The sequence below is a fragment of the Penicillium mononematosum genome (genome assembly GCF_028829835.1).
Source record: "Penicillium mononematosum strain IBT 11891 chromosome Unknown utg000002l:1.0-8112719.0:1.0-8118358.0, whole genome shotgun sequence".
Lineage (NCBI taxonomy): Eukaryota > Fungi > Ascomycota > Eurotiomycetes > Eurotiales > Aspergillaceae > Penicillium > Penicillium mononematosum.
In genome coordinates, this window is record NW_026643272.1 from 7145674 (window position 1) to 7172484 (window position 26811).

A 26811-nucleotide genomic window follows, 5' to 3' on the forward strand; every position below is an offset into this window, starting at 1 on the left:
TACCTACATACCACATACACCTGTGGTAGGTGATGGGCTGCCAGAATTATAATGTAGGATAGATCCAGGTTTTGTGATAGGTGGTGGGTGTACTTGCTACGATTATACAGATCTGTCGTCAAAACAGAGAGTATACCGCGGACAGTCCAGAAACGTCTTCATACGCCACCGGATCATATACCTTCAATCCAGGTGGATCTCAGAACCTTGAAAGGGTTCCGGGGCTGCAAGGAGGTGATTAATAAGCCTGGTAGACTGGGCAATGGATCATTCCCCGAGGGCAACATGACATAAAGACGGTGAGCTCCACCGCATCCCTCTTGACACTCAGGAACAATTAATCACCCTGTGAAGCCACATCAAAGATTAAAACCAACATAACCATCGCAATGCAAACCAACATCGACCCAAAGGAGGTGCAGGCCCACCTCTCCCAATACAAGGGCGACAAATACGTCGATGGCTGGGCTTCCCTCTGGGACAAGGGCGACAATCTGCCCTGGGACCGGGGATTCCCCAATCCCGCCCTTGAAGACACGCTTGTCAAGCAACGCCCGACAATTGGCGCGCCTCTCGCCACTGATGCACAGGGCCAGTCGTACAGGCGGAGGGCTCTCGTTCCTGGCTGTGGGAGAGGTGTGGATGTCCTCTTGCTGGCAAGCTTCGGCTTCGATGCTTATGGCCTCGAGTATAGCGCTGCTGCGATTGAGGCATGCAAGAAGGAAGAGAACGACAATGCCAGTTGGTATCGCGTCCGGGATCAGACTGTCGGCACGGGAAAGGTTACTTGGATTCAGGGTGACTTTTTCGACGATGCTTGGTTGGAGAAGATTGGTGTCCCCTTGAATGGATTTGATATTATCTACGATTACACGGTATGGATTCTTTTTTGTCCCTTGTGTTGCTGCTTGGATGTCTGTCTACATTGTGAGATCCGTCGCAATGGAATTACAGCCACGTGATTTGATAACAAGAATGTTGTGTCTTCTTTTGTCTATATCTCATGTTTCTATTTTAGTTCTCATGCTAACCATCATGCAGTTCTTCTGTGCTCTGGATCCGTCAATGCGACCCAAATGGGCGCTGCGACAGACCCAGCTTCTGTCCCCTTCGCCAGCGGGCAACTTGATCTGCCTCGAGTTCCCCCGTCACAAGGATCCCCAATCCGCAGGCCCTCCATATACTTCTTCGTCGGAAGCGTATATGGCACACCTGAGCCACCCCGGCGAAGAAGTCCCCTACGACAATGGCGTCGTCAAGCACGAACCTCTACGTGCACCGAGCAAAGACGGCCTGGAAAGGGTGGCATACTGGAAGCCAGAGCGCACGCACGAAGTAGGCCAGGGCGAGAACGGGGTGATCCACGACCGAGTCTCGATCTGGCGTCGGCGTAATTAGATCCGCCGAAAAGCCGAAAACCACCTAGCAAAAAGCCCAAGATAAAAATAGATCTGCAATTGCACAGTCAGGTCTGAACTGAAAGGGCCGAGGCAGAAATGAGATTGCGTTGATCTAGTAGCTTAGGACTTCTTCACAAGGGCATTGTAGTGTTCGCCGAGTCCGTATGTGTGGCGGTAGTAAGCGAGCCAGATAACGCGTTTGCGCTTCTCCTCCTCGTCGAAGCTGTCGTTGTCACCAGATTCGATCTTCTCCATTCGCCCATCCTTCTGTACAACGTTGATTTCCACTCCGTATGCTCGGGCAATCGCCTGCAGCTCCAACTGCCCTCCCACTCGGCAGTCAATTTGATCTTCCGAGTATATGACTCCAGGGGCTCTTCCATGAACGCCTCGAAATCCTCTTTATGTTCCATAATGAAATCTGCTGTCACAGCTCGAACAGCTCGGTAGCCGTCGTGTTGCGGAGAGGCGACTGTGTCGATGCGTGACTGTGTGGCGGGCTGGAGGACGATTCGGCTTGGGTCCGGCCGCAAACCGAGTCCGGACTCGTCGAGCTGTTTGGCAACTGCTGAGTAGAGGCAGTGCCCGTCCGGGGTCACTTCTATTTCCTTCAGACCCAGCTTCTTGAACACAGCGTCCATGACCTCCTGTTCGTCGCCTCTGTAGTTTGTTTGCGTTGCGGCTTCTTCTGCTGCGGCGGCTGACTGAGCGGCTTGCTCAGCTGCACGCCGCGCGAGACGGGCCTTTTGGCGATTTGGCTTTTTTGGGTGGGATGCAGAGGAAGGCTCCGGGGTGGATTGGGCTGTTGGTTCTGCTTGTTGTGGCTCCTCGGCGGGTTTGTCTTGTTTCGAGTCTTCGTCATCTGTCGGTTGATCATCTCCCAGACTGAGGTCTTCGAGGGTTTCAGTGGGATCTCCATTTAACTGTGCGATCTCGGCCTGCTGTTTCTCGGACAGATCGCGCTGTAATTGTTCACATTCATCGTTGACTCCTTTGCGGGTTTTCTTGGTGGCGGACTTTTTCTTTTGCGTGATCCGCCCTTGGAGATCCTTTTGCTCTTTGCGGTGTTTTGACAAAAGCTCTTCCATTGTGGAATAATGAAACGAAAAGCAAATACAACAAGTCTATTGTACTGGGGGTATATGCTGAACGAAAATAGCCAAAACACCTCGACCAGAGACCCCGCGAAACCCTGACGATGCAGCCCTAAGTTGAGTCCCAAATAGGGCTAGTGCAGAATTGTCGGCACAAAGATATTCCAGGTCCGCGTGCCTCGGCTGGTTCATCAAGTAATCTCGGCCCCGTCGGCCTCGGGTATGGAGTGTAATTGGGGAGGCTACGAGGGACAGATCTAACAAATGTAGACTCTTGTCTTCTATCATTTTGGTATAATCGATCTAAATCACAATTTCACAATGGATTCCGCAAGTCTTTTCAATGTCAAGGTCAGATCGCTACATGCTCTACCTCTCCGACCATTCTAACGCGCCTACAGGGCAAAGTGGTGCTGGTCACCGGCGGAGCTAAAGGCATCGGTCGCATGATCTCAGAGGGCTATGTAACAAACGGTGCCACTGTCTACATCTCATCCCGTGATGCAAAGGCCTGTGAGCAAGCAGCCAAGGAGCTCAACGCCCTGGGCAAGGGCAAAGCTCATGCCATTCCGGCCAATTTCTATAAGCTTGAGGACGTGAAGAAGCTGGCTGAGGAACTGGGCAAGCGCGAGGACAGTAAGACATCACATCCAATGGAGGGCTATATCATTTCTAACAACATGCCTCTTTCTTCTAGAGCTCCACGTCCTCGTCAACAACTCCGGCTCAAACTGGGGCGCTCCCTATGATGAATACCCCTCCGAGGCTTTCACGCGAGTCCTCACCCTCAACCTCCACCGTGTCTTCGACCTGACCCAGCTCGTCACACCGCTTCTGGAGAAGGCGGCTACACCGGAGGATCCCTCTCGCATTATCAATATCGGCAGCATTGATGGACTCCGTGTTCCCTCGCTCGAGACATTCGCATACAGTTCCAGCAAGGCCGGTCTGCACCACTTGAGCCGGGTGCTCGCCAACCACCTGGGCAAGCGAAACGTCACGTAAGTATATCTACTATGCTTCGCTTCGCTTTGTTTGATGTATTCGGAGACTGATTCGGTTTGCAGCTCTAACACCTTGGCCTGTGGTCCTTTCGAAAGTAAGATGATGGCCGCTACCTTGAAGTCATTCGGTGACACTATCAGGGCTGGTGTGCCTCTGGGTCGCATTGGAACCCCACAGGATGTGGCCGGGGCTTGCTTGTTCTTGAGTAGCCGTGCCGGCTCTTTTGTGAACGGCGCGACTATCACGCTCGACGGCGGAAGCGCGGTCTCTGCCAAGTTGTGAGCAATTGTATGAACAGTTTGGCTTTGGATATCTGTAAATAGCTGTGTCAGCACAAGCATTATTGATGTTCCTTTGTTCGATGGGACTTTAAGCTTATAGTTACTGGGATTCATGAATCCGTAACATTCCAATGAATGGCTGGTTACCACATTCGTCCAAGCCACAACAGTCTTGGTTTTGAGTCACTGCTTCCAGCAAAGATTTGCAGTATTTATATTTTCTTTTATTAATCGCATCCCAGGGCCTCGTCTTCGATTTGTTTCTAAAGTTGTTATCTAAAGGCTTATCGGCTCTGGAGCGGCAACATAAGTGGAGCGGCGACATCATCAATGTGAATGCCGTCATTCCCTTTCCACCTCTGCCAGGTTCATAACAAATTTCTGTTTCAAGTTCTCTATCACTACCATCCCCTATCCATTCTAAAGCTTCAACATATTACCTGAATCCGAAACTGTCTTACTCGTCAGACCAAGAACCCCTGACTTTTCTGATCAGATCGCGAGTACCCTCGGAGTACAGAGTGCAATAGCCCAGGTCATCATATATTGGGCCCATTGGAGCATCTGTACTTGCTGCTTTAATTTTTTTCGACTGCCGGGAATAGTCGGTGTGGACGTATTCTTGCGTAACGCACATTCGGATTTTAAATTGTGCCCTCTCTTCTTCTTCCGCCACACAGACCATGAGCTCGTCAGATGGACATACCCGGTCTGGTTCCAGCTCTACAGATCCTTTCTCCAATCCAGATGTGTACTATGGCAAGAATGAAAATGTCAACAAATTCAAGGCGAGGAGACGTGCATTATCAGTGGTAAGCAGCCACAACGCTTGGACGTTGGACGGCACCCCGCGGGAGAAGGTACAGCAAGCTTATTTTGACTGGGATCTACAGGGTTTGAACGACTACAGCCGCGAAGACATCAACCAATTCTTTGGAACCTTGCCGTCTCGACGCGGTAGCCATGGTATGCTTATTATAAATATGTCGGATATGCGGTTAGTGCAGGAGCTGACAACATCGGACAGATGAGGCATCAGGACGACCTCGGAAGTTCCTCATTGAGGTGGAGGAGACGCTTGCGACTCTCTTGAAGCAAGAAGATACGGACCAGAATATGCAGATTACAATCGAGGACTTGGGACCTAAGGTATGCTTGATGGTGCCAAACACCAAGGACGACTGCTAATTGTTGTAGGTCATCTCGGTCGGGACTGCAGCATCATCCGGACATAAGCGTGTTGATGTGCGGGGCACGTACATGCTCTCTAACCTCCTCCAAGAGCTTACAATTGCAAAAGACTACGGTCGCAAGCACATTATCCTTGACGAAGCACGACTAAGCGAAAATCCAGTAGCGCGGCTGTCTCGTCTAATCAAGGACTCCTTTTGGAATGCCCTCACAAGGCGTATCGATGGCTCCAACATTGAAGTGGCAGGTCGAGACCCCAAAGATTGGACTGCAGATCCACGACCTCGGATCTATATCCCGCCGGGTGCTCAAACGCAGTTTGAATACTATGAGCAGATTGCGGAAGATCACCCCGAGCTGCGTCTTGATGTGCAGATGCTGCCAGCTGTGATTACACCCGATTATGTGATGGGACTCAACGACAAGCCCGGCCTACTTGCACTGGCCATGGAGAAGAAGCTCAATGAATTGACCGGGGAGACTGATTTGGTCGGTGTGCCTTTCGTCGTGCCGGGTGGTCGGTTCAACGAGCTGTACGGTTGGGATAGCTACATGGAATCATTGGGACTGCTCGTCAGCGACCGCGTCGACCTCGCTAAGGGTATGGTAATCAATTTCTGTTTCGAGATCAAGCACTATGGCAAGATCCTCAACGCAAATCGATCTTACTACCTCACTCGCTCGCAACCGCCCTTCCTAACCGACATGGCACTGCGTGTCTACGAAAGAATCAAAAACGAGCCGGATTCAAAGGAGTTCCTGCGCAATTCTGTCCTCGCTGCCATCAAGGAGTACAACAGCGTCTGGGTTACCGCGCCTCGCCTCGATCCAGAGTCTGGTCTGTCGAGGTATCGCCCCGAAGGTTGGGGCGTGCCCCCAGAGACTGAGCCCTCCCACTTCGTGCACATTCTCACCCCATACGCCCAGAAGCACGGAATGACCTTCGAAGAATTTGTTAGGGCATACAACTCTAGGACTATCGTCGAGCCCAAACTCGACGAGTACTTCATGCACGACCGAGCTGTCCGTGAGTCCGGCCACGACACCAGCTACCGCTTGGAGGGAGTGTGTGGAAACCTCGCCACAGTCGACCTGAATTCTCTGCTGTACAAATACGAAGTCGATATCGCGCGGATCATCCGTGTGCACTTCAACGACAAACTCCCCATTCCAGCAGAGTTCCGCACACCCAAAACCCAGGACGTCGAAACTGAGTCCTCTGCAGTCTGGGACCGGCGTGCGCGCAAGCGCAAGCAGCGCATGGACCAGCTCCTCTGGGACCAGGAGAAGGGTATGTACTTCGACTACGACACGGTCAAGAAGGAGCGCCAGGGATACGAAACCGCCACGACCTTCTGGGCGATGTGGGCTGGTCTCGCGTCTCCCGCGCAAGCAGCTATAATGATGGAAAGGGCCCTGCCCCGCTTCGAGGCGTTCGGTGGCTTGGTCTCTGGCACTGAAGAGTCTCGCGGCGCAGTGGGTTTGGAGCGACCCAATCGGCAGTGGGATTACCCATATGGCTGGGCGCCGCAGCAGATGCTTGCCTGGACAGCCTTCCTCCGCTATGGCTATCAGGAAGATGCGGAGCGACTGGCATACAAATGGGTTTACATGATCACCAAGGCGTTTGTTGACTTCAATGGTGTTGTCGTGGAGAAATATGATGTCACTCGTCCTATTGATCCGCACCGGGTCGATGCTGAGTACGGCAATCAGGGCGTGGACTTCAAGGGAGCTCCGCGTGAAGGGTACGTTTTTGTTCTTTTTCCTGTTGTGAATACCTTGCTAATTCGATCGTAGATTCGGATGGGTGAATGCCAGTTACGTCTACGGGCTGGAGATTCTCAATGCGCACATGAGACGCTCGTTGGGAACTATCACTCCGTATGAGACGTACCACAGGGCAGTCGTTGCTCAGGACGCATATTGATTGAATTTGGTGTTGCCGTTGCGTTACAGTCCAGATTGTTGCAGGGGTGTATGGGCGGGATGAGTCGAGAGGAGAATAGAAAATCCACGTAGTTGAGCAGGAAGGATATGGGCATCATCAGGCAGTGTTTACTGTCTAGCGCTGGTTTTTGGTTATTACTTGGCACTCAGTCTTTCCCTTTGCTAAAAGAAGATCAATAAAAGGACGAAAAAAAGAATGGACGACAACGTGTATCCTCGCTTCGTTATGCCAGCAGATTTATTTTTCGCGCATGCCACGATCTATTATGCTTGTAGTAAATGAAGACCCCGCCAAATGAGGTTGACTGTCTGGAGTATATTGTATACCCCAGAACCACAACCCGAACCAAAGCGAAAATAAGCCGATGGATGCCTCGGCAGAGCAACGCGTCCCCGACCGAAAAAAGACCGCATTTCAGAGATCCCGAAGGCGTCATTGTAGGCAGGGCTTTCCGCATCCAGATAATAGACGGGATGCGGAGCTGGGCATCCCTTGTTTTCCCGAGGTAGTTATCGTTGGCTCTGGGGCTGAGGAATTGCGGTATAGGTATATGCACTTATTTCTTGTAGACATTGAGATTTCTTTTGTATATTTGTATGGGTGTGTGGACATCGTTGTCTCGTTAAGCTTATCTGATATCTGATGTTCACCTGGGTATCCATGGAAGAGGCACGCGATTCTTTGGGTTATAAGTGCAAGGATGATACCAAAGATGTTTCCCATAAATCTCTTACGCAGGATCTAAAACTACATTGTTTCGTGGTTTTGTTCCAGACTCTGTCATTGTATAGTTCCTGATTAGTCTTATCGGCGCTGTATGCGGTTAGTTTGGCAGAGCTCAGTTGTGCCGAGGTCCAACTTGTAGGGCCGCTTTGAGTCATTTTTCCTTGAACAGAGTGGACCTCCTGCGATGAGACAGATGCATGTGCAGGTATTTTGAGAGAGTCACCTGTTCCGGTCTGACTTCGTGTAGGTAATGAGGTGCGGTTCCGCATATATGGTAGCGTAGTGTACAGTATACATAAGAGGATGATGGACTGTTGTATATATATCCATGGATCTAGCTGGTCGTTTCAAGACTATACAACTTGGATCTACATCTATGTGGCATAGATAACGAAAAAAGAAATATAAACCCGAAAATCCCCGAAACCATTACATAGAAACTTTGAATACTCGATATATGAAGCATCTCGAGGATTGGTGGAGACCGGTCGATACCGGGCATGACAATACGGCAAGGATGACTCAGGCAGACATTCATTGAAATGTTGCTTCTGGACAGTGTTTCTCTCCGAATGGTGTTGATTTCCTTGGCTAAACTGTAGTATGTGCAGCTTAGTATTACCCAGGGTTTCTACATACGTAGCTTATTTGAAACTATTCCCAACATGAACATGCTCCGAACATTCAATGCAGTTGATGCACGTGAAAATTACATTACGATATGTTTCGTATTGTCACGATAATAGCATGTGTCTTCGACGTCATCCGAGATTTTCCATATATTTTAACATCGAACATTAAACATTGAACACCAACTTGAACGATCAAAAAGGAATGGGTTAAAGAGACCACTTGGGATTATATACTCTATACATCCCAGTGAGATACCGATTACTGTGACATGGAAGATGCAAGTCAGCAGTGGCAAAGGGTTGTCCCATTAGACCGAGGATCATCAGAGCCTGGATCCTCTCTCCCGAGCCCAGTTGTACCCGCCTTCCGCCTTTCGGAGCGCTTCGCCCGTGAAACAACTCTGGGATATGGAGAAATACCTAGGCATTGGAGAGTTATTGGTCTGACTCCCGGTGAGCCGAGAGTTTACCGAGTGTGACGCATTTGAATATTAAATAAGTACTGGCTTTTCTGGCTTGTGATCGCTTCTTCTTCTTTAACTATAGCCTCTCCTCTCTTCTGCTTTATCCTTTTCTACATTTCTTCCATAATTGGAGTATTGGAACAGACGTGACACACTTCTTGCACGCCTGAATATACTATCTGACTATATTTGTACCCTTTCCCTGTATTATACCAAAAAAAAGTCATGGGTCTGCACGAAGACGAGGACCGCCAGTATGCGGCAGAGGTTCAAGCCGTTCAGAACTGGTGGAAGGACTCTCGGTGGCGCTATACCAAACGCCCTTTCACAGCCGAGCAGATTGTGGCCAAACGTGGTAACCTGAAGATCGATTACCCGTCCAATGTGCAAGCAAAGAAGCTCTGGGTATTGTCGAATCAAACTTCCAGGTAAGTTGGGAAATATCGACCCATGATTCTATAGATACTAACTATACATTTCACGAACAGAACAAGCAGGCCAGCTTCACCTACGGCTGTCTTGAGCCTACCATGATCACTCAAATGTGCAAGTTCCTCGATACTATCTACGTCTCCGGCTGGCAGAGCTCGTCTACCGCTTCGTCAACCGACGAACCATCCCCCGATCTGGCCGATTACCCCATGGTACGTTGAATATACTGACGGTATTAAAATTGAGCGCATACTGACAAGTACTCCAGGACACCGTGCCTCGCAAGGTGAACCAGCTGTTCATGGCACAGCTCTTCCATGACCGTAAACAGCGCGAAGAGCGCGTTACTACCCTGCGGGCCAGCGAGGAAACGTTGCCAATGTCGACTACCTGCGACCCATCATTGCTGATGCCGACACCGGACACGGCGGTCTGACCGCTGTCATGAAGCTGACCAAGCTGTTCGTTGAGCGTGGTGCCGCCGGTATCCACATCGAAGATCAGGCTCCCGGCACAAAGAAGTGCGGCCACATGGCCGGCAAGGTCCTCGTTCCCATCAGCGAGCACATCAACCGTCTGGTTGCCATCCGCGCCCAGGCCGATATCATGGGCTCCGATCTCCTGGCCATCGCCCGTACCGACTCCGAGGCCGCCACCCTCATCACATCGACCATCGACCACCGCGACCACGCCTTCATCGTGGGCTCCACAAACTCAAGCATCCAGCCTCTCAACGACCTAATGGTTGCCGCCGAGCAGGCCGGTAAGAACGGTGCTCAGCTGCAGGCAATTGAGGACCAATGGACCAGCCAGGCCGGCCTCAAGCTCTTCAGCGAAGCCGTCATCGACACTATCAACTCCGGCTCCCACGTCAACAAGAAGAGCCTCATCGACCAGTACCTCTCTGCCTCCAAGGGCAAGAGCAACACCGAATCCCGCGCCATTGCCAAGAACCTCACCGGCGTCGACATCTACTGGAACTGGGAATCTCCTCGTACCCGCGAGGGCTTCTACCGCTACAAGGGCGGTACCCAATGCGCCGTCAACCGCGCGATCGCATACGCGCCCTTCGCCGATCTCATCTGGATGGAGAGCAAGCTGCCCGACTACAATCAGGCTAAGGAATTCGCTGACGGCGTGCACGCCGTCTGGCCCGAGCAAAAGTAAGTTCTTTTCTCCACTTTTAGTTTCCCGCATACTAGAGCTTCGAACTAACAAACTCTCCCACTAGACTCGCCTACAACCTCTCACCCTCCTTCAACTGGAAGAAGGCCATGCCCCGCAACGAGCAGGAGACTTACATCAAGCGTCTCGGCGAACTCGGCTACGCGTGGCAGTTCATCACTCTGGCTGGATTGCACACCACTGCGCTGATCTCGCACCAGTTCGCCAAGGCCTATTCGCAGAACGGCATGCGCGCCTACGGCGAGCTTGTCCAGGAACCCGAGATGGAGCAGGGCGTTGACGTTGTCACCCACCAGAAGTGGAGTGGTGCTAATTACGTCGATAACCTGTTGAAGATGGTTTCTGGTGGTGTGAGTAGTACTGCTGCTATGGGTAAGGGTGTGACCGAGGATCAGTTCAAGAACTGATTTGTGGTGCTCATGTTGATACCCTGATGGTCTCGGCTGTCTGTCTATATATGTTCTTGATGTCTTGTTTTTGTTTATTGTGGCGTTTCCCTTTGTTTCTAAACAGTCTTGATTTGATTCCCTGTCGGTCTTACTCTCCTGTTGGATGAGTGAGGTGGCCGATTTATTTTGCATTTTCGAAATCACAGCATATTATCTACATATTGAGTGAATGTGACTTTTTGAAGATATTCTGTTGAAATTACAGATGGAGACTTGTCGAAAGCTCTATAATGCAAAGTTCGCAAACCGTAAACCTCTTGGGAGCCAGGAGGAAATGACCATAAGCCCAGCAATGGACTCTCAAGCACTCACGGGAGGCAGGATAGGAGAAGACCATCTATGAACGCACAGCCCTGAAGATCTGGCTGTGGATGAAGAATCCACCCTTCAGTTCAGGTATAGGCTGCAGAGAGAAAGTCGCCGCATAGGTCAATGGTTTACCGGGCCCATCATCGACCTGGGACATGTCGCTCACAGTTAAATTCCCAGTAACGGCCACCAGAACGCCGTGGTTAGCCGATGGGGTAGCGTCTACAGACGTGATGTGCGTCTTAACAGTCCTCATACTGGGTCCCTGAAGTCGACTAGTTAGATGGATATTCACCGTATGTTCACTTCCAGTGAGAAACACTCACAGTTAAGGCTGATATGATTTCCTGCGTGCCTTGATGTTGAACGCCGTCCCATGTTAACATCGATTCCGGATGCTAGTCTAAGTTAGCTTCGTCTTCGTAGATTCTATAATCGCTTCGTCTCCGGCAAATTCATTGACTAGGACATACGTATAACGAGTCCATGCTGCTCCTTGCGTCCGGGTTATTGAACTTATTATTATAGTCCTGAACAAAGTCGTCTAAATGGAGTTAACAATAATTAGCTGGGTGGATATTTTGGCAGAGTTATGGATAGATCAAAATAGGGAAGTCGGGGCTGCATACGGGATACTGCTTGGACATCCATTGTTGAACGTAACACTTGTTAGCGAACTTGACTCTGAGGCTAATTGTAGTCGAGTGTAAAAGCTTGCAAAATGTACAGAGCTAGTGTTTTATTTGAATGTGGTGGTGGCGTGGAAGAATATGTGATGCAATCGTGACTTCAAACACACATTTATAGTCAAGCACAAGGTACCTAGATAGGTATCCACGGCCCCTACGTAATGTGATAATAGGAAAGTGCTGGCAATTCATTGAATTTGCTAGCATGGAGTTCAGATGTTACTGCCAAGCCTACATGATACTGACACCAAATTCGATGATATGTATTAGTCTAATATAGGTGAAGTTGCCGTGTCATCCTATACACACATACAAGCAGCCATCTACCGGCTGGAGGTAGCTCTGTAATCCAGGCGCTAACCTGTCTCAGGCGGCTGCACCTGAGTGGTTTACATGAAGCAATTGGTCACTAGGCCAAAAGAAACAACCGGAACATCCAATTGTCGCCGAAGCGGTATGTATATTAGGCCGTAGTCTCCGCTACTCTGAATCAGGTGTTCTGATTGTTATAATTTCCGTCTGATAAAGCGAGAGTAAATATAGGCAAGGAAAGTGAGGGAGAAGTGAGAGGAGAGTAAGAGCTGAGGTTAATAAATAACTAGAAGAGAGACCTCTGTTGTTTCAGAAACTATCTGACTTACTATGCTATGCGACTGTAAGGGATATGATTGGCTAAGGAGAGTGGGGCTCGTGCGTTTGCTTCCGAAAAAGGCAATCAACACAACACGACCCGACCTAGAGCTTGCTTTACAGACTTTTCTCAACCTCGACTTTCAAAGAATATGCCAATAATGGAGCGTGAGATATCCCGGTTGCTACGACGTGCGGAAGAAGCCGAAAAACTGGCAGAAGAAGCCGAAAAACGGCTGGAAGAAGCCAAAAAGCGTAATGCGGAGGCCAAAAAGCGCGAGGAGGAGGCCCAGCGACAACTAAGCAGAGAAAGGCTCGAGAGCCGACAGATCCTACAGCTAGTCCGAAAAACCACCCTTCCCGAGTTTCTCGATGCTTGCCATGTCCACTTATTTCTTGGCCTAGCCATACAACCAGATCCGAACTCATCAACCAAAGGCAAGCCGGCAAATGCAGACGATAAGTATCGCCCAGCTAAGATTCGCGAGTGGATGGGGTTTCCGCAGGAGCAGGCCGCTATATGGGCGGATCTCATGGGCGTCGATTTTGTCACCCAGCGCCATTTTTTGTCGCTGCTTATGCTGAAAGAATATGGTAGAGAGGTCCCACAACGAATGTCGGGTTCAGAGCTTGATCTCGGCTATTTTGAACGGCTCACGATCGAGTCGCGTCTCGCCGATATCATCAGGCAACTCTACACAAGCCCGCAAATCCGACGAGTCTTTCACCTTAAGGGAGATGTGACCTTTGAAAACCATGCGAATACATTAACGGACGGGTCAATGGTGGACAAGATGAAATCCATGAGCTTGGAGCCGAAACAACAGGAACTACAGGAACTACAGGAACAACCGCGTCGCTCAGGCCGATTGGCTGCGAAACAGTCCGATAAGTCTCAACTTCCACCTTCGAGTCCGCCAGATGCGGAAAGCCAAGGACCTGTGAAGCGAAAGCAACCTAAACCCCGAGGGGACCAGATTTGTGTGTACAACAAAGCCCCCGAGGAAAGGGTTCCTGTCTTTATCGTCGAATACAAAGCGCCACATAAGCTCACGCTCGCGCATATACTGGCCGGGCTCTCGGACATGGAGGTCGACCAGGTGGTCCATTATCAGGAAGATGAGACGCCAGAAGTCATTTGCCGGCGCGTTGTGGCTGCAGTCATCACACAGGCATTTTCCCACATGATCACTGCGGGGCTGGAGTTTGGATATGTGTGTACCGGCGAAGCATTCATATTTCTTCGTGTTCCACGCGACGATCCTTCCACCGTATACTATTATCTATCGGTGCCGAAAGAAGACGTTGGTGATACAACTGGATGGACCGGTGATCCAAGTGACGACAACAGATTGCACTTAACAGCAATCGGTCAGGTGTTGGCTTTCACTCTCCGAGCTTTGCAAACACCGAGGCGAGGTATGCGGTGGAGCGAGTGGGCAGAGGACAGATTGGTCAAATGGGAAATGATATTTGACCACGTTCTCGGCGAATTATCGAATGTAGAGGTGCCCTCTTCAGAATACAAGCCCCCGCGGACCAGCACAACTTTCGGCCACTTGTCTCTTGTCAAGACTCGATCAAAGTCCACCGCTGCAACATTCGCATCCTGCACTCCTTTGGAGGCTCTGAGTTCGTCCGAGTCTGGTGATTCTCCCGACGGACCCAACTCACACACCCCCAGTCGAAGGCCCTGGGGTCCCCGCGCCGATCACTCAGCCTTGCCCCCATCCTCAGCTGCAACAAAGTCACGAGGAGGACGAGGAGACTCTTCCTCAAAGGGCAAGTCTCGCCAGTATTGTACACAACAGTGCCTCTTAGGCTTGGTCACGAGAGGGAGTTTGGATCAGGAATGCCCCAATGTGCTGGATCATGGAGTTGATCGACATCCAATCAGCAAGGCCACACTCATCCGTCTCTTGGATCGGCAATTCTTCGGGCAAGACCTGGGTCCTGACGTGGAGGACGTGGAGATGGGATGCGAGTCCTTGCATATTCATGGCACACGTGGAGCCCTTTTTAAAGTGACTTTGTTGTCTCACGGGTATACTTTTGTTGGCAAAGGTGTGCCTATCGAGTTCTTTGAACACATCCAACATGAGCAGCGCATGTATTCGCGTCTCCGTCCACTACAGGGGGTGCACGTGCCTGTTGTACTGGGTGGCCTAACTCTCCGTCGATCAATCTCTTACGACGGCATCGTGGAGATTGTGCACTTCATGCTGATGGGGTATGCGGGCAGGACGCTGGCTGAGCGACACGAAATCGAACCAGATCAGCTAATTCGTCTCGCGGAAGTCTCGCTACATGCTATCCACGGATTAGGCGTGCTCCACAGTGATCCAATTGCCGGCAACATGGTCTACAATGAGGATAGCGGTCGGGTAATGTTCATTGATTTTGAGCGAGCGGAGTTCCAGAAAAGACGACCTGCGCTGGAATCTCTGTCGCCGAATCAAAAGTGCAAGCAAGCGACTGACGCATGTGGAAAGAACCCTAACAAGCGCGATAACTTTGAGCTTGAAACTCGGCGCATGAGGCATGCTATGCTATGGTAACTGGTACAATCAGCAGTACATATGTGCTGTATCTATGCAGCCACCTTGGAAGAAGAATTTGTTCTTGCCCAGCTGTGCCGGCGCGCATCTGACGGAATGGACACGATCCAGCCTCGAAGACCCGGAGAACAACACTTACGCTTCTTTCCTTGATGAATCTACGAATCTTTCAGCAACTAGCGTTCAAATGTTTGGATACCCCAATTTAGTTTCAATGCTTTTCTTGTTTTTCTTGTCTTTTTTTTTTTTGAATTTAGGTAGTCATAGGTTTACAAATAGTACTCTGTATGTTGACTTCCTAAATACGTTTAATTCCCATAACTGGCACAGTGTCAACGCCAAGCTAATAAGATTATCCCCACTTTTTGATTCGGCTAGAACATAACTTTGCAGAAAACCAGTGTCGATCGTATTCGAGCGGGGCAGTTCGTGTGAAGCCGCGGTTACTTTGATATGTCGTAGTAGCATTGGTGTAATAGGTATTAATAGGTATTACTGCCTGAATCCATACATATACCTACTAGTAGGTATATATGTATTCATATCCTCAAAGCGAAACACATCGGCGCAAAGACCGAAACCAGAATGGGCCGAGAGCTCGGAGCATGTGCGGAGCCTCGAACGTTTGAATAGGGGTACAATAGTACAAATAGTACGGAGGACTCCGTATACAACGTAGGTAGGAGCACAATGCGGAGTACTAAGTACTGTGTACTCCGTACAAAAGTAATTATATCAGAGTGATGCAGGTACATACTACAAAAAAGTAAATTACCGTATGTAATTACTGCGGGAATGGCCGTTGTATGTTGTAGATCCTATTATGCTGCCGCTATGGGTAGCGGGGAGTGCCCACACTTATATACCCAGAACCTCTCGCACTTTTTCCTCTACACTCTTTTCGTTAACTTATCTTAATTTATTCTCATCATGGTTGACCTACCTGAATTCAAAGCTACGTCGCTTGACGAGATCCCTGCGCGTGTCTCCACGGCCCGCAAGGCGTTTTATGAGCACAAGACCCGCGACCTGGAGTTCCGCCTCGTCCAGCTGCGCAAGCTGTACTGGGCGTGAGTATTGACCTCTTTTGTCTTTCCGGTCAATTAACTAACACTCCTCCAGCATCAAAGACAATGAGGAGGCGATTATGGAGGCCTGCGCCCAGGACCTGAACAAGCCTCGGTTCGAGACCAACCTCGGAGAGAGCGGATGGCTCCTGAACGACATTGTGTTCACTACGCGCAACCTGCGCAAATGGGCCAAGGATGAGAAGGCCTCCGATATCGATCTCGCCTTCAAGTTCATGAACCCTAAAATCAGAAAGGATCCTCTCGGTACTGTGCTGGTCATTGGGTACGTCTCCTCCTTCGCGATGCGCCTGATAAAATTCCCCGAAGGCTAACAAGCTCTGTCTCCTCTAGTGCCTTTAACTTCCCCTTCCAGCTGACTCTCGGCCCCGCCATCGGTGCCATCGCCGCCGGAAACACAGTCGTGATCAAGCCTAGCGAAAATGCTCCCCGCAGCGCGGCTCTTATGCAAAAGATCATCGAGGCCAGTGTCGACCCCTCATGCTACACAATTATCCAAGGCGGTATCCCCGAGACACAGGCCTTGCTTGCCGAACGATGGGACAAGATCTTCTTCACTGGCGGCGCCACCGTCGGACGCATCATCGCCAAGGCCGCTGCACAGCATATGACCCCCGTCGTACTCGAGCTGGGCGGTATCAACCCAGCTATCGTGTCCAAGAATGCGAACCCGCGTCTTGTCGCCCGTCGCATGCTCTGGGGTAAGCTCCTGAACGCCGGCCAGGTCTGCACCTCGCAGAACTACCTGCTGGTCGACAAGTCGCTCGTTTCGGAGGTCGTGCAGGAATTCAAGAACGCGTACAAGGAGTTCTACCCCCAGGGTGCTAAGGGCTCGCCTGATTACGCGCGCATCGTCAACGAGGCCTCCTTCGCCCGTCTCAAGTCCATGCTTGATAGTACTAAGGGCAAGATCCTTATGGGTGGCACTATGGATGAGAAGGAGCTGTTCATCGAGCCGACCGTTGTCCAGGTCGACTCGGTTGATGACTCCCTGTGCTCGCAGGAGAGCTTCGGTCCCTTCATCCCCATCTTGCCCGTGGAGAACCTCGATGAGGCCATCAGCCTGGCCAATGGTGTACAGAGCACGCCGCTGGGTCTCTACCCCTTCGGCAACAAGGCCGATGTCGAGAAGAGTAAGCTTCTTTTTTCCTGTCCTGTCTTATATCTGATACCCCGTAAAGGCAGCTATTTTAACCCTCTCTCCTAGTTGTGTCTTGCACCCGCTCCGGCGGCGTTTCCTGCAACGATGCCGCGCTGCACATCCCAACCCTGCCCTTCGGCGGTGTCGGCGAGAGTGGCTACGGTGCCTACCGCGGCCGCTCCAGCTTCGACGTCTGGGTGCACCGCCGCCCCATCACCTCCAGCCCAAGCTGGCTGGAGTCCATCCTGGCGATCCGCTACCCGCCGTACGCCGGCAAGATCAGCAAGTTCAATGCTGCCAGTGCTCTGCGCCCAGACTTTGACCGCAACGGCAAGAAGCTGAGCTGCGGCTGGCTGCGCTGCATCTTCACCTTGGGTGGAGGCAGTGCGAAGGCTGGAGCTGCTAGAGCTACTGCTCTTGCTGCCAGTAAGTGATCCTCTTATTTTCCTGCTCAATCTTTTCGCCATTTCTGTGAATATTTCCCACATCTTGCACATATCTGTCTCGTGGGTGGCTTAATCTGGTCTTGGAGACTTCTCTCCTTCGGATGAGGAGAACTAAATTCCGAGGCCCCTATACCATCCCCGTCTGTGGCTCTTATATGGTCCAGACGATGAAACGCATAATCCCTGCCTATCCAATATACCCCCAACCTCATGTACCGCCTTAATTCTGTTCTACCCCCTCCGAGGATGTCTTCTTTACCATTCCTTACACTTTATCACCATTTTACCCCCTTCCTTTCAACATGTCATACCCCGGAATCGAGAAAAAAAAGATAAGCTCATAATCTGCGAATATGAATGAATCTTACCTTTCATTCTATTGCGTTTTCACGTCTGCTTCAATCTGCAGCTCATACCTATCAAACCTTTTGGAAATTACAGTCTAACCCGTAATAGTTGCCTACATCGTCCTGCAGGTCCTTGAACGCCGATCTTCGAAATTGTGAACGTGAACGCTTCCCCCTGAACTTGGATACCCTTTTTGATCGACACTATTTTATCCAAAGCAGTCGCTTAGGGTCGGCCCCGCTGCTTTGGTGCTGATCACTCCTCGTCTTGGAGAAGTTGGACGCGGCTTGGATTAGCATGTGCGCATGTTTTTGGGATCTTTTATAGTAAAATAATTTTGCCATTTAGGTGAGTATGTATTTTTGGATTTAATTGCCTTTTGGATTAGGTATGCTTTTGTTTCTGATAATTTCTGATATTTGAGCCATGTATATTTTCAATTCATTTATTTTTGGTTATTTTGGTGTATTATACCCTGTAAGCGCGTAGTTTATCTATATGTAGACATCACCACATTATGGATTGGCATTGGAGCCCCGGAGCTCCCATAATAAAGGAAGCATGAAAGACCCTGTACAAAAAGCAAGTCTACAGCATTACACCAAAGTAAACCCCCTCGTTAGAAGTAGACAGATCCAACATCCATATCATCATTCATGCTGTCAAATGCAGTGATTATCGAATGCGCTATCCCAGACAAATGCCTCTGTCCATCTGACCGAAAAAGGAAACTAAATCGAGTACATCGGGCTCTAGCAGCGCCGTTCCACGCCGCGATTACTAACGCACAGGTACTTCACACCCTTGTAGGGCTTGACGCTTTCGCCTAAGCCGCGACTGCGACGTTGGTCGATGTTGAGACTGTCCACTTTGATACCAGAGGGAAGCCAGCCTCGCACGGAGAACGATACTGACGCCGAGTTGGGCATCAGGCTTGCATTGACCTGGGCTTTTGTTCGGCGCGTGGGACGGGAGGTAGATAATGGAGCGAAGAATGCGGGGAGGTGGGCGCTATACTGGGATTGTGATTGTGATTGGGGAGGGGGGTGTGGGGGTCTGGGGTATGGAGCGATTTGGGGATGGGGTGGTAGCTGCAATGGGGTCTTCTTCCGCGTCTTCTGGTTGTAAGGCAGCGGAGCGGGAGGTCTTTTTTGTTGACTTCTTCTTCTTCTTTTTGCGCTTGGAGGGGTCGGAGGATCGGGTTTTCTTTGATGTACTGCCCGTTGCATCGTTGTAGGAGGTAGGCGCCTCATAGTAGCCTTGCAAGAGGTTGGCATTGGCGTCTTCGTCGGCATCCCCGACGCTGTCTTCGAGGTCATCGTCAGCGGATGGATAGCCTGAGACACTGCAACGCAGTGTGGCAGTGCCAGTCAATGTTCCTGCATCCTTGCCAGTGGGAATCCGCCACTCTAGTAGCCCGGTTGCGGGGAGGAATTGAGCGTCACCACGGCTGGCCTGCATGTCCGTGATATGGCGGACGGACTTTGAGATCGGTACGCTAACGACAACCTCTTCAAGTGCCGGTCCGGAGCTTCCACTTCCGCCCCCACCTAGGAAAGACGGCGTTGATGCGCCGGATCCGCTTCGGGTAGCTCCAGGCCGCGAGGATGAGCTTTGGCCCGGGAAATTTGTGTTCAAAGTCAGTCGAACCTCAAACTCGGATCCAGACGGCCCGAGTGATTTGCGGATATCCACTATAGCAGGCAAGAAAAGCTTTTCCATATGGCTTGGTGGCTCGTCCAGGTCGGGATCTATAGGAAGGAGATCCACTTCATATCCAGCCAAGATAAACCGCCCATCCGGGGGGATGAAGCTGAGCTCCCCCGGCCGTTCCTTCCATCGCGCCAGTCTGACACATGGGTGAAACACTGGTAGCTCGATCTTGCGGCCAAGCACATGCTGCCCACCGGGTGCTGATAACGATAGCAGTAGGTCCGGGACTCCCGATATCTTCGCAGTGAATGCAATGGTCCCAGATACTAATGCAGAGAGCAGTCGTCCTGAAGGAGCCATAGTAACAGATAGAGATTCAATGATGTCGACATATAGCTCATTAGAGGTATGTCGTACACCGGGCCGTCGCCAAGGAATGGCGGGTCCTTGTGATACACTGGCGGCAGCGAGAGATTGCTTGAGAGAATTGGTAGATCCTAGAGCTGGTGTAGATGTCCTAAACCCACATGAACTCATTAATACCAGGTAATATCTCTTGCAAGGTCAAGAGCTAGAGCTGCTCACCCAGGTACTCCGATTCCACCTAGCAGCTTCCCCATCCACCCGGGAACCTCAACAACCTCCTGCAATGCATTGGGTTCGGTATTGCATACTGTTCCGCCATCACACATTTCATTAAGAAGCTGCGCAACAACATTGTAATTTGCCTGGACCTTAGTTGAAAGCAGCGGTGCTCCAACAAAGTCCTCGAGCACATCGATCACGCGGTGCAGGAACTCGAGTGCTAGAAGGGGCTCCGTGTCGACTTCGCTTATTGCAAGAAACAACAGATTCGACTCAACCGTCGAGAATACCGTCACCGGCGGTGAAGCGCTAGGAATGTACAGTAAGGAAGGGCGTGGCTCGGCATGGGCAAGGTAGAGGGGCAGGATGGCGGAGGCCGAAGGCGGGCGGGATCGATATACATGTTCGACGAGAGGGGCGCTAGGGAGGACGGGTTAGTGTGATCTTGCAAGGCGGGTGCGGAATATCCCACTTTTGCTCGTCATATATGTAGACGGCATCAATCTCGCCGCTCATGGTGACAGTTGTCTGATGATGAGATTACTCTGCTCGGCGTAGATCGCATAGCTCTCTTGTTTTGCCGCCGATTCCCGCCTTCCGATAACTTTTTGGAGACAGACAGACATCAACCCATACGGTTCTTGTTCTGAACATTATCGAAATACCCTCTATACACATTCGTCCCCTCTGATAAGAGCGCTATGGATACCCAGCCGAAAAACGCCAAGCAGGCTCTGGCCGAGGATAAGTACGACGACTGTTTGTCCTGCAGAGTAACTGGTATGCTTTATTTTTGGCCCTGTGATCTGGGCTTGTACTTTACTAGCATTTGATGTGCTGACATCCTGCAATAGGATCTGCTGCTTTTATTGGCCTCGGAGTCTACAGCTACTACACCGGAATGACCAATCTCCGGAAACAAGAGAAGGCTATCATGCAAGGTCCCACAAAATACAAGATGGGCTCGCGCAAGTTGGGGATTGCCTCGATCTCTGCGACATTAGTGGGAATGGGGCTGTGGCGGGCGTTTAACTGAGCATTGTATATTAAACACATACTAGAGCATACGGGATGTGTCGGAAGCGAGGGTTGTGCAAGCTGGTTGTTTCCAAGGTTGATAGCGAAGTGCAGGTTGGAAGCTTTGTAAGATATTGATTGTTATTTAGTCGCAAGCCAATGATAATTGCCACTCCGGGTATCGGGTATCACCACAGGCATATCCGTCTATATGCTATATCACGAGGGTGAGGGGGGAAAAATAAAAAAAAAGAGACAAGAAGACATCAAAGAAAGCCAAGGAAGAGAAGAACAAAACGAAACCATATGCAAAATGCCCCCTTCCTTGTTATGCACCCGAAAAGCACCTTCATACCCGAAATCTCAACCAGCCACTGTGTGACAATCAGAAGGGAATGGTCGTCACTTCGTCATCATATACTGCTTCGTCTAGGTCGCGCCCTAGGTAAAGCGGCCTCGTTTCCCACCACCTCCTGACGCATCTCGTCCGTTGTTAAGACCTGACAGATCGAAGAAATCAGGGAAAGTGAATTTCCTCTTGGACCCAATACTAGCGGGAGACTCCCGTGGCGAAGGGCGCGCATTTGATCGTGGGTGGTTGTTGTGACGATGGTGTGGTCGACTGTTCCGAGGCATCACTGAGACGCTCACAGGAGCCCCGTCCTGCATGGTTGCAGATGAGTTGTCTGACGACGGCACATCCATGTCGAGCTCTTGACACTGAGGGTATGTAGGACCAGCAGAGAATGTGAAGACGGCAGGTGTGGCGAAAGAAGGTGTTTCTTGGAGTTGCGTGGGAGGAGTGATCGATTCTGGCTTGGATGCAGGTACGGGCGCTGAAGTGGGGGGGGTTGACGAGCAATCGGTTCAGGTGTAGGTTTTTCTTTGCGAGTAGTAGCTGGAGTAGCACTTCGGTCACGCTTGTCGATCTCTGCGTCTTCATCGCTACTTTGTGACCCAGTTCCATCACATTTTTCAGTTGCCCACTGCCGAACCTTCCACCCCTCTCCGTCCCCGAGACCGAGGTTCTCACGGTCAAGGAAGTGGAGCAGATCCTCTATCGCATCCTGGTATCCTAACGACCTTGCCTGGGCTTGTTCACATACTGCATTCTTGTACAGGTTTGTGACAGATAGAGCTGCCGCCTTGAATTGCTGGAGGAGTTGCTCCGGAGGTTGCGGGCGGGGTGTCGAGCTCGGAAGAGAGGTGTTGAGGGACCTCATGGAGTCCATGGCAGGAAAAGATGTCAGGGCCCTGTTGGGCAATGGTTTTGAGGACGAAAGTGTTTGCGTTGAGAACTATGCCGTATGCCGTGCGCCGTGCGTCGTTCGTCGGTGGCCAAATGGCGATACCAAAGAGCTTGGAGGTGGTGCAAGAGGGAAGTTGGAATGGGAGAGACTGTAGCAAGAAGAAGGCAAGAGCCAGCACAGCTAGAATCAGAGATATAGAGGTAGTTGTTCACCCAGCTGTGCAACAATAAGCAAGATGTGTCAACGGAGGAACTTTCAATTTCAAGGTTGTTGCAGATGACCGCCCTGGCCCGGTAACGAGAAGCCCACTTTCCGACGGAATAACAATATTCCATACCGCAGGCCCTACCGAAAGGCGGTATCTTGATTTGCCATCGACGCGCTTTGAATACCTTCAATAATCCTGGTCTAGAATTGTTCAATAGCATTCATTATATGGGACCCCCATTGATGAGTTGCTTCAAATTTTAGACTACCCTGGACTATATTTGGACAATCGTCACTTCCTCACGACTCCAACCCTAGCTGGTTCTTCCTGCACTACGCAATCCGACTAATCGCGAGCTTCCGATATTCTTTGTTGCACGCTCAAAGACGTGTTTAAACAGCCAGCGCACCTGCACTCTGTGCACCAAAGATAAATCATGGCTCCTGCCCTCGCGTCTGATCCGGTCTCGCAGGCTGATACTCCCATGACTGATACAAATGACGACATGGTCCCTTCGGTGCCCGTGGATAGTGCCGACGCGCAAATGGTATGTGAGATTGTTCCTACTTGTCTAGAACAAACTTCTGGCATGACATCCCATATGTATCTCTGCACTTTTTGTTCCAAGCTCATGCTAATATTTCTTTCGCAATCCAGAGCCGCCCAGACACCCCAGATTACACGGTAAAGACACCCTTCGTCTACAACACTGTGTGTTAGGGAAGGAAAGTTGCTAATTATCTCAACAGGACTCTGACACAAATCCCAACACCACTGAAAGCAGCGTTGCGGGCGACGCGGCGGCTGATGGACGTAGGCGCAGATCTGAGGCCAACCACCTCAGAAAAAGCATCCTAGGCAAGAAGCATGGCCGCCTCGATAATACGAAGGTATGGGCGATAGAATAAGATTGCTGATGATCCCTTTGCTGATACATGATGTTTTGCAGGAGGATGACTCGATTCGCCGATTCCGATACCTTCTTGGTCTCACTGACCTGTTTCGCCACTTCATCGATACGAACCCAAACCCTCGGATCAAGGAGATTATGGCGGAAATTGACCGACAAAATGCAGAGGCGGATGAAAAGGCCCGCAAGGGCTCTAAGCGCTCCGGGGGTGCTGGTGGTGAGCGGCGCCGCAGGACCGAACAAGAAGAAGACGCAGAGCTGCTCCAAGATGAAAAGCAAGGCGGCGATAGCACCACCATCTTCCGAGAGTCACCAGCATTTATCCACGGTGAGCTGCGTGATTACCAGGTTGCAGGCTTGAACTGGCTCGTTTCGCTACATGAGAACGGTATCTCAGGTATCCTGGCCGATGAGATGGGTCTCGGCAAGACCCTGCAGACGATCTCGTTCCTAGGCTATCTACGTTACATCCGCGATATCAACGGGCCTCATTTGGTCGTCGTGCCGAAGTCAACCCTGGACAACTGGAAGCGAGAGTTCGCAAAGTGGACCCCTGACATCGACGTCCTGGTGCTCCAAGGCAACAAAGAAGAACGACAGCAATTGATTAACGAGCGCTTAGTCGAGGAGGAGTTTGATGTTTGCATCACCAGTTATGAAATGATCCTCCGCGAGAAGTCGCACCTGAAGAAGTTTGCCTGGGAATACATTATCATTGATGAGGCCCATCGGATCAAAAACGAAGAATCGTCATTGTCGCAGATTATCCGTCTTTTCAACTCCCGCAATCGGTTGTTGATTACTGGCACTCCGCTACAGAACAATTTGCATGAACTGTGGGCTTTGCTCAACTTCCTTCTCCCAGATGTCTTCGGCGATTCGGAAGCATTTGACCAATGGTTCTCAAATCAAGAGTCAGACCAAGACGCTGTGGTACAGCAACTCCACCGTGTTCTCCGCCCTTTCTTGCTTCGACGTGTGAAGAGTGATGTCGAGAAGAGTTTGCTGCCGAAGAAAGAGCTAAACCTCTATGTCCCAATGTCTGAAATGCAACGGAGGTGGTACCAGAAAATTCTGGAGAAAGATATTGACGCTGTCAACGGCGCCGCTGGGAAGCGCGAGTCCAAAACCCGCTTGTTGAACATTGTCATGCAACTGCGGAAGTGTTGCAACCATCCCTACCTGTTCGAGGGAGCTGAACCAGGTCCTCCGTATACGACCGACGAACATCTTGTTTTCAACTCCGGAAAGATGGTCATTCTGGACAAACTTCTGAAGCGCATGCAAGCGGATGGTAGTCGTGTGCTCATCTTCTCTCAAATGAGCCGTGTACTGGATATTTTGGAAGACTACTGTTGTTTCCGAGACTACAACTACTGCCGTATCGATGGTACTACGGCACATGAGGATCGCATTGCTGCCATTGATGACTACAACAAACCCGGATCCGACAAATTCGTTTTCCTTCTTACCACCAGGGCGGGTGGCCTGGGTATCAACTTAACCTCAGCCGATATCGTCGTTCTCTTCGATAGTGACTGGAACCCGCAAGCTGATCTGCAGGCCATGGATCGAGCCCACCGCATTGGTCAAACCAAGCAGGTCAAAGTTTTCCGATTCATCACAGAGAAGGCCATTGAAGAGAAGGTTCTGGAGCGAGCAGCCCAGAAACTACGCCTGGATCAGCTTGTCATTCAACAAGGTCGTTCCGGACAACAGGCCAGCAAAGCATCTTCGAAAGAAGACCTCCTTGGCATGATTCAGCACGGTGCTGCCGACGTCTTCACCAAGGGCACGGATGCAACCGAAATGGCCGAAGATGAGGATATCGAGACTATCCTGCGTAAAGGTGAAGAACGAACTGCAGAGCTCAACAAGAAGTACGAGGCGCTCGGCATTGATGACTTGCAGAAGTTCTCCTCCGAGAGTGCATATGAATGGAACGGTAAAGACTTCACCGAGCGGAAGAAGGATATTGGCATCAGCTGGATCAACCCAGCCAAGCGTGAGCGCAAAGAGCAATTCTATTCCATTGACAAATACTACCGCCAAGCCTTGGCCACTGGAGGCCGAACCGCCGATACAAAGCCCAAGGTCCCACGTGCCCCTAAACAAATCACCGTCCACGACTGGCAATTCTTCCCTCCTGGTCTCCATGAGCTCCAAGAGAAGGAGACGGCCTATTTCCACAAGGAAATCGGCTACAAGGCTCAATTACCTGAAGGCCCCGAAGAGGAGCTCAGTGAGCGAGAGGCTGAGCGGGATCTTGAACAACAGGAGATTGACAACGCTGTCCCGCTTACTGAGGAGGAGCAAGCCGAGAAAGCTCGCATGTCAGAAGAAGGCTTTGGAACCTGGAACCGACGTGATTTCCAGCAATTTATCAATGGGTCTGCCAAGTTTGGCCGCACCGACTACAAGGGTATTGCCACTGAGGTGGACAGCAAGGAACCCGATGAGATTAAGGAATATGCCGAAGTCTTCTGGCGCCGATACACCGAGATTCAGGACTACCCTAAGTACCTCCGAGTTATTGACCAGGGTGAAGAGAAGGTACGGAAGATAGATCACCAGCGGAAGATGCTTCGCAAGAAGTTGGAGATGTACCGCGTGCCGCTTCAGCAGCTCAAGATCAACTACACCGTGTCCACCACCAACAAAAAGGTTTACACCGAGGATGAGGACCGATTCTTGTTAATCATGCTGGACAAGTATGGCGTCGAGGGTGAGGATTTGTATGAGAACATCCGTGAAGAGATTCGTGATTCGCCTCTGTTCCGATTCGATTTCTTCATGCTCAGTCGTACGCCGGTGGAAATTGGTCGCCGCTGCACTACCCTGCTGAACACCGTGGCGAAGGAATTCGAGCCCAGCGAAGGCAAAGGCCGCGGTCGTGATCGTGACGAGGAGGAAGAGATGGAAGAAGCGCCTCCTGCCAAGAAGAAGGCTAAGAACGGAGCTGCTGTAAGTTTTATCTGATCGATTACTTTATTACTTCGGATTCGGATCTAACTTGATTTTTTTTTTTACAGCCGGCCAAACAGGGTAAGACCACCAAGGGTGGTAGCAAGACTGCCTCTGCCGCAAGCTCCCGAGCTCCTAGTACTGCAGCGACTAAGTCTAAGAGTCGCAAGAGGTAATGTGGATTGAGGGTCCACGAGTGTGTACG

General features: G+C 50.8%; 12 protein-coding genes across 12 annotated transcripts; 8 read left to right on the forward strand and 4 right to left on the reverse strand.

Annotated features, from left to right (window-relative positions):
- Positions 1-389: 389 nt before the first annotated feature.
- N7519_004496 (putative thiol methyltransferase) lies at positions 390-1398 on the forward strand (the record flags this gene model as incomplete). Its single annotated transcript, XM_057291272.1, has 2 exons — positions 390-875; positions 1042-1398. The coding sequence occupies 2 exons, from the start codon at positions 390-392 to the stop codon at positions 1396-1398; spliced, it is 843 nt and encodes a 280-aa protein (XP_057152474.1).
- A 122-nt stretch (positions 1399-1520) lies between these two features.
- N7519_004497 (deubiquitinase OTU2) lies at positions 1521-2488 on the reverse strand (the record flags this gene model as incomplete). The annotated part of the gene is made up of 2 exons (XM_057291273.1): positions 1521-1696; positions 1723-2488. 2 exons carry the CDS (start codon positions 2486-2488, stop codon positions 1521-1523), a joined length of 942 nt encoding a protein of 313 aa, XP_057152475.1.
- A 327-nt stretch (positions 2489-2815) lies between these two features.
- N7519_004498 (short chain dehydrogenase/reductase family) lies at positions 2816-3781 on the forward strand (the record flags this gene model as incomplete). Its single annotated transcript, XM_057291274.1, has 4 exons — positions 2816-2845; positions 2896-3130; positions 3192-3495; positions 3562-3781. The coding sequence occupies 4 exons, from the start codon at positions 2816-2818 to the stop codon at positions 3779-3781; spliced, it is 789 nt and encodes a 262-aa protein (XP_057152476.1).
- A 682-nt stretch (positions 3782-4463) lies between these two features.
- On the forward strand, positions 4464-6901 carry N7519_004499 (alpha,alpha-trehalase; the record flags this gene model as incomplete). Its single annotated transcript, XM_057291275.1, has 4 exons — positions 4464-4746; positions 4808-4929; positions 4978-6719; positions 6772-6901. The coding sequence occupies 4 exons, from the start codon at positions 4464-4466 to the stop codon at positions 6899-6901; spliced, it is 2277 nt and encodes a 758-aa protein (XP_057152477.1).
- Positions 6902-8969: 2068 nt separating this feature from the next.
- N7519_004500 (isocitrate lyase 1) lies at positions 8970-10768 on the forward strand (the record flags this gene model as incomplete). Its single annotated transcript, XM_057291276.1, has 5 exons — positions 8970-9149; positions 9233-9388; positions 9445-9462; positions 9540-10339; positions 10408-10768. 5 exons carry the CDS (start codon positions 8970-8972, stop codon positions 10766-10768), a joined length of 1515 nt encoding a protein of 504 aa, XP_057152478.1.
- A 379-nt stretch (positions 10769-11147) lies between these two features.
- N7519_004501 (nuclear transport factor 2 family protein) lies at positions 11148-11770 on the reverse strand (the record flags this gene model as incomplete). The annotated part of the gene is made up of 4 exons (XM_057291277.1): positions 11148-11384; positions 11446-11517; positions 11593-11663; positions 11749-11770. The coding sequence occupies 4 exons, from the start codon at positions 11768-11770 to the stop codon at positions 11148-11150; spliced, it is 402 nt and encodes a 133-aa protein (XP_057152479.1).
- Positions 11771-12599: 829 nt separating this feature from the next.
- Positions 12600-14996, forward strand: N7519_004502 (uncharacterized protein; the record flags this gene model as incomplete). The annotated part of the gene is made up of 1 exon (XM_057291278.1): positions 12600-14996. One exon carries the CDS (start codon positions 12600-12602, stop codon positions 14994-14996), a length of 2397 nt encoding a protein of 798 aa, XP_057152480.1.
- A 930-nt stretch (positions 14997-15926) lies between these two features.
- Positions 15927-18177, forward strand: N7519_004503 (hexadecenal dehydrogenase; the record flags this gene model as incomplete). Its single annotated transcript, XM_057291279.1, has 5 exons — positions 15927-16066; positions 16119-16349; positions 16418-17217; positions 17292-17651; positions 18128-18177. The coding sequence occupies 5 exons, from the start codon at positions 15927-15929 to the stop codon at positions 18175-18177; spliced, it is 1581 nt and encodes a 526-aa protein (XP_057152481.1).
- A 594-nt stretch (positions 18178-18771) lies between these two features.
- Positions 18772-20773, reverse strand: N7519_004504 (putative AP-3 adaptor complex subunit mu; the record flags this gene model as incomplete). The annotated part of the gene is made up of 4 exons (XM_057291280.1): positions 18772-18963; positions 19037-20189; positions 20258-20677; positions 20730-20773. The coding sequence occupies 4 exons, from the start codon at positions 20771-20773 to the stop codon at positions 18772-18774; spliced, it is 1809 nt and encodes a 602-aa protein (XP_057152482.1).
- Positions 20774-20958: 185 nt separating this feature from the next.
- Positions 20959-21293, forward strand: N7519_004505 (uncharacterized protein; the record flags this gene model as incomplete). The annotated part of the gene is made up of 2 exons (XM_057291281.1): positions 20959-21037; positions 21112-21293. The coding sequence occupies 2 exons, from the start codon at positions 20959-20961 to the stop codon at positions 21291-21293; spliced, it is 261 nt and encodes an 86-aa protein (XP_057152483.1).
- Positions 21294-21715: 422 nt separating this feature from the next.
- On the reverse strand, positions 21716-22506 carry N7519_004506 (uncharacterized protein; the record flags this gene model as incomplete). Its single annotated transcript, XM_057291282.1, has 2 exons — positions 21716-22110; positions 22131-22506. 2 exons carry the CDS (start codon positions 22504-22506, stop codon positions 21716-21718), a joined length of 771 nt encoding a protein of 256 aa, XP_057152484.1.
- Positions 22507-23168: 662 nt separating this feature from the next.
- Positions 23169-26782, forward strand: N7519_004507 (uncharacterized protein; the record flags this gene model as incomplete). Its single annotated transcript, XM_057291283.1, has 5 exons — positions 23169-23279; positions 23390-23416; positions 23482-23622; positions 23682-26606; positions 26675-26782. The coding sequence occupies 5 exons, from the start codon at positions 23169-23171 to the stop codon at positions 26780-26782; spliced, it is 3312 nt and encodes a 1103-aa protein (XP_057152485.1).
- Between the last annotated feature and the right edge of the window lie 29 nt (positions 26783-26811).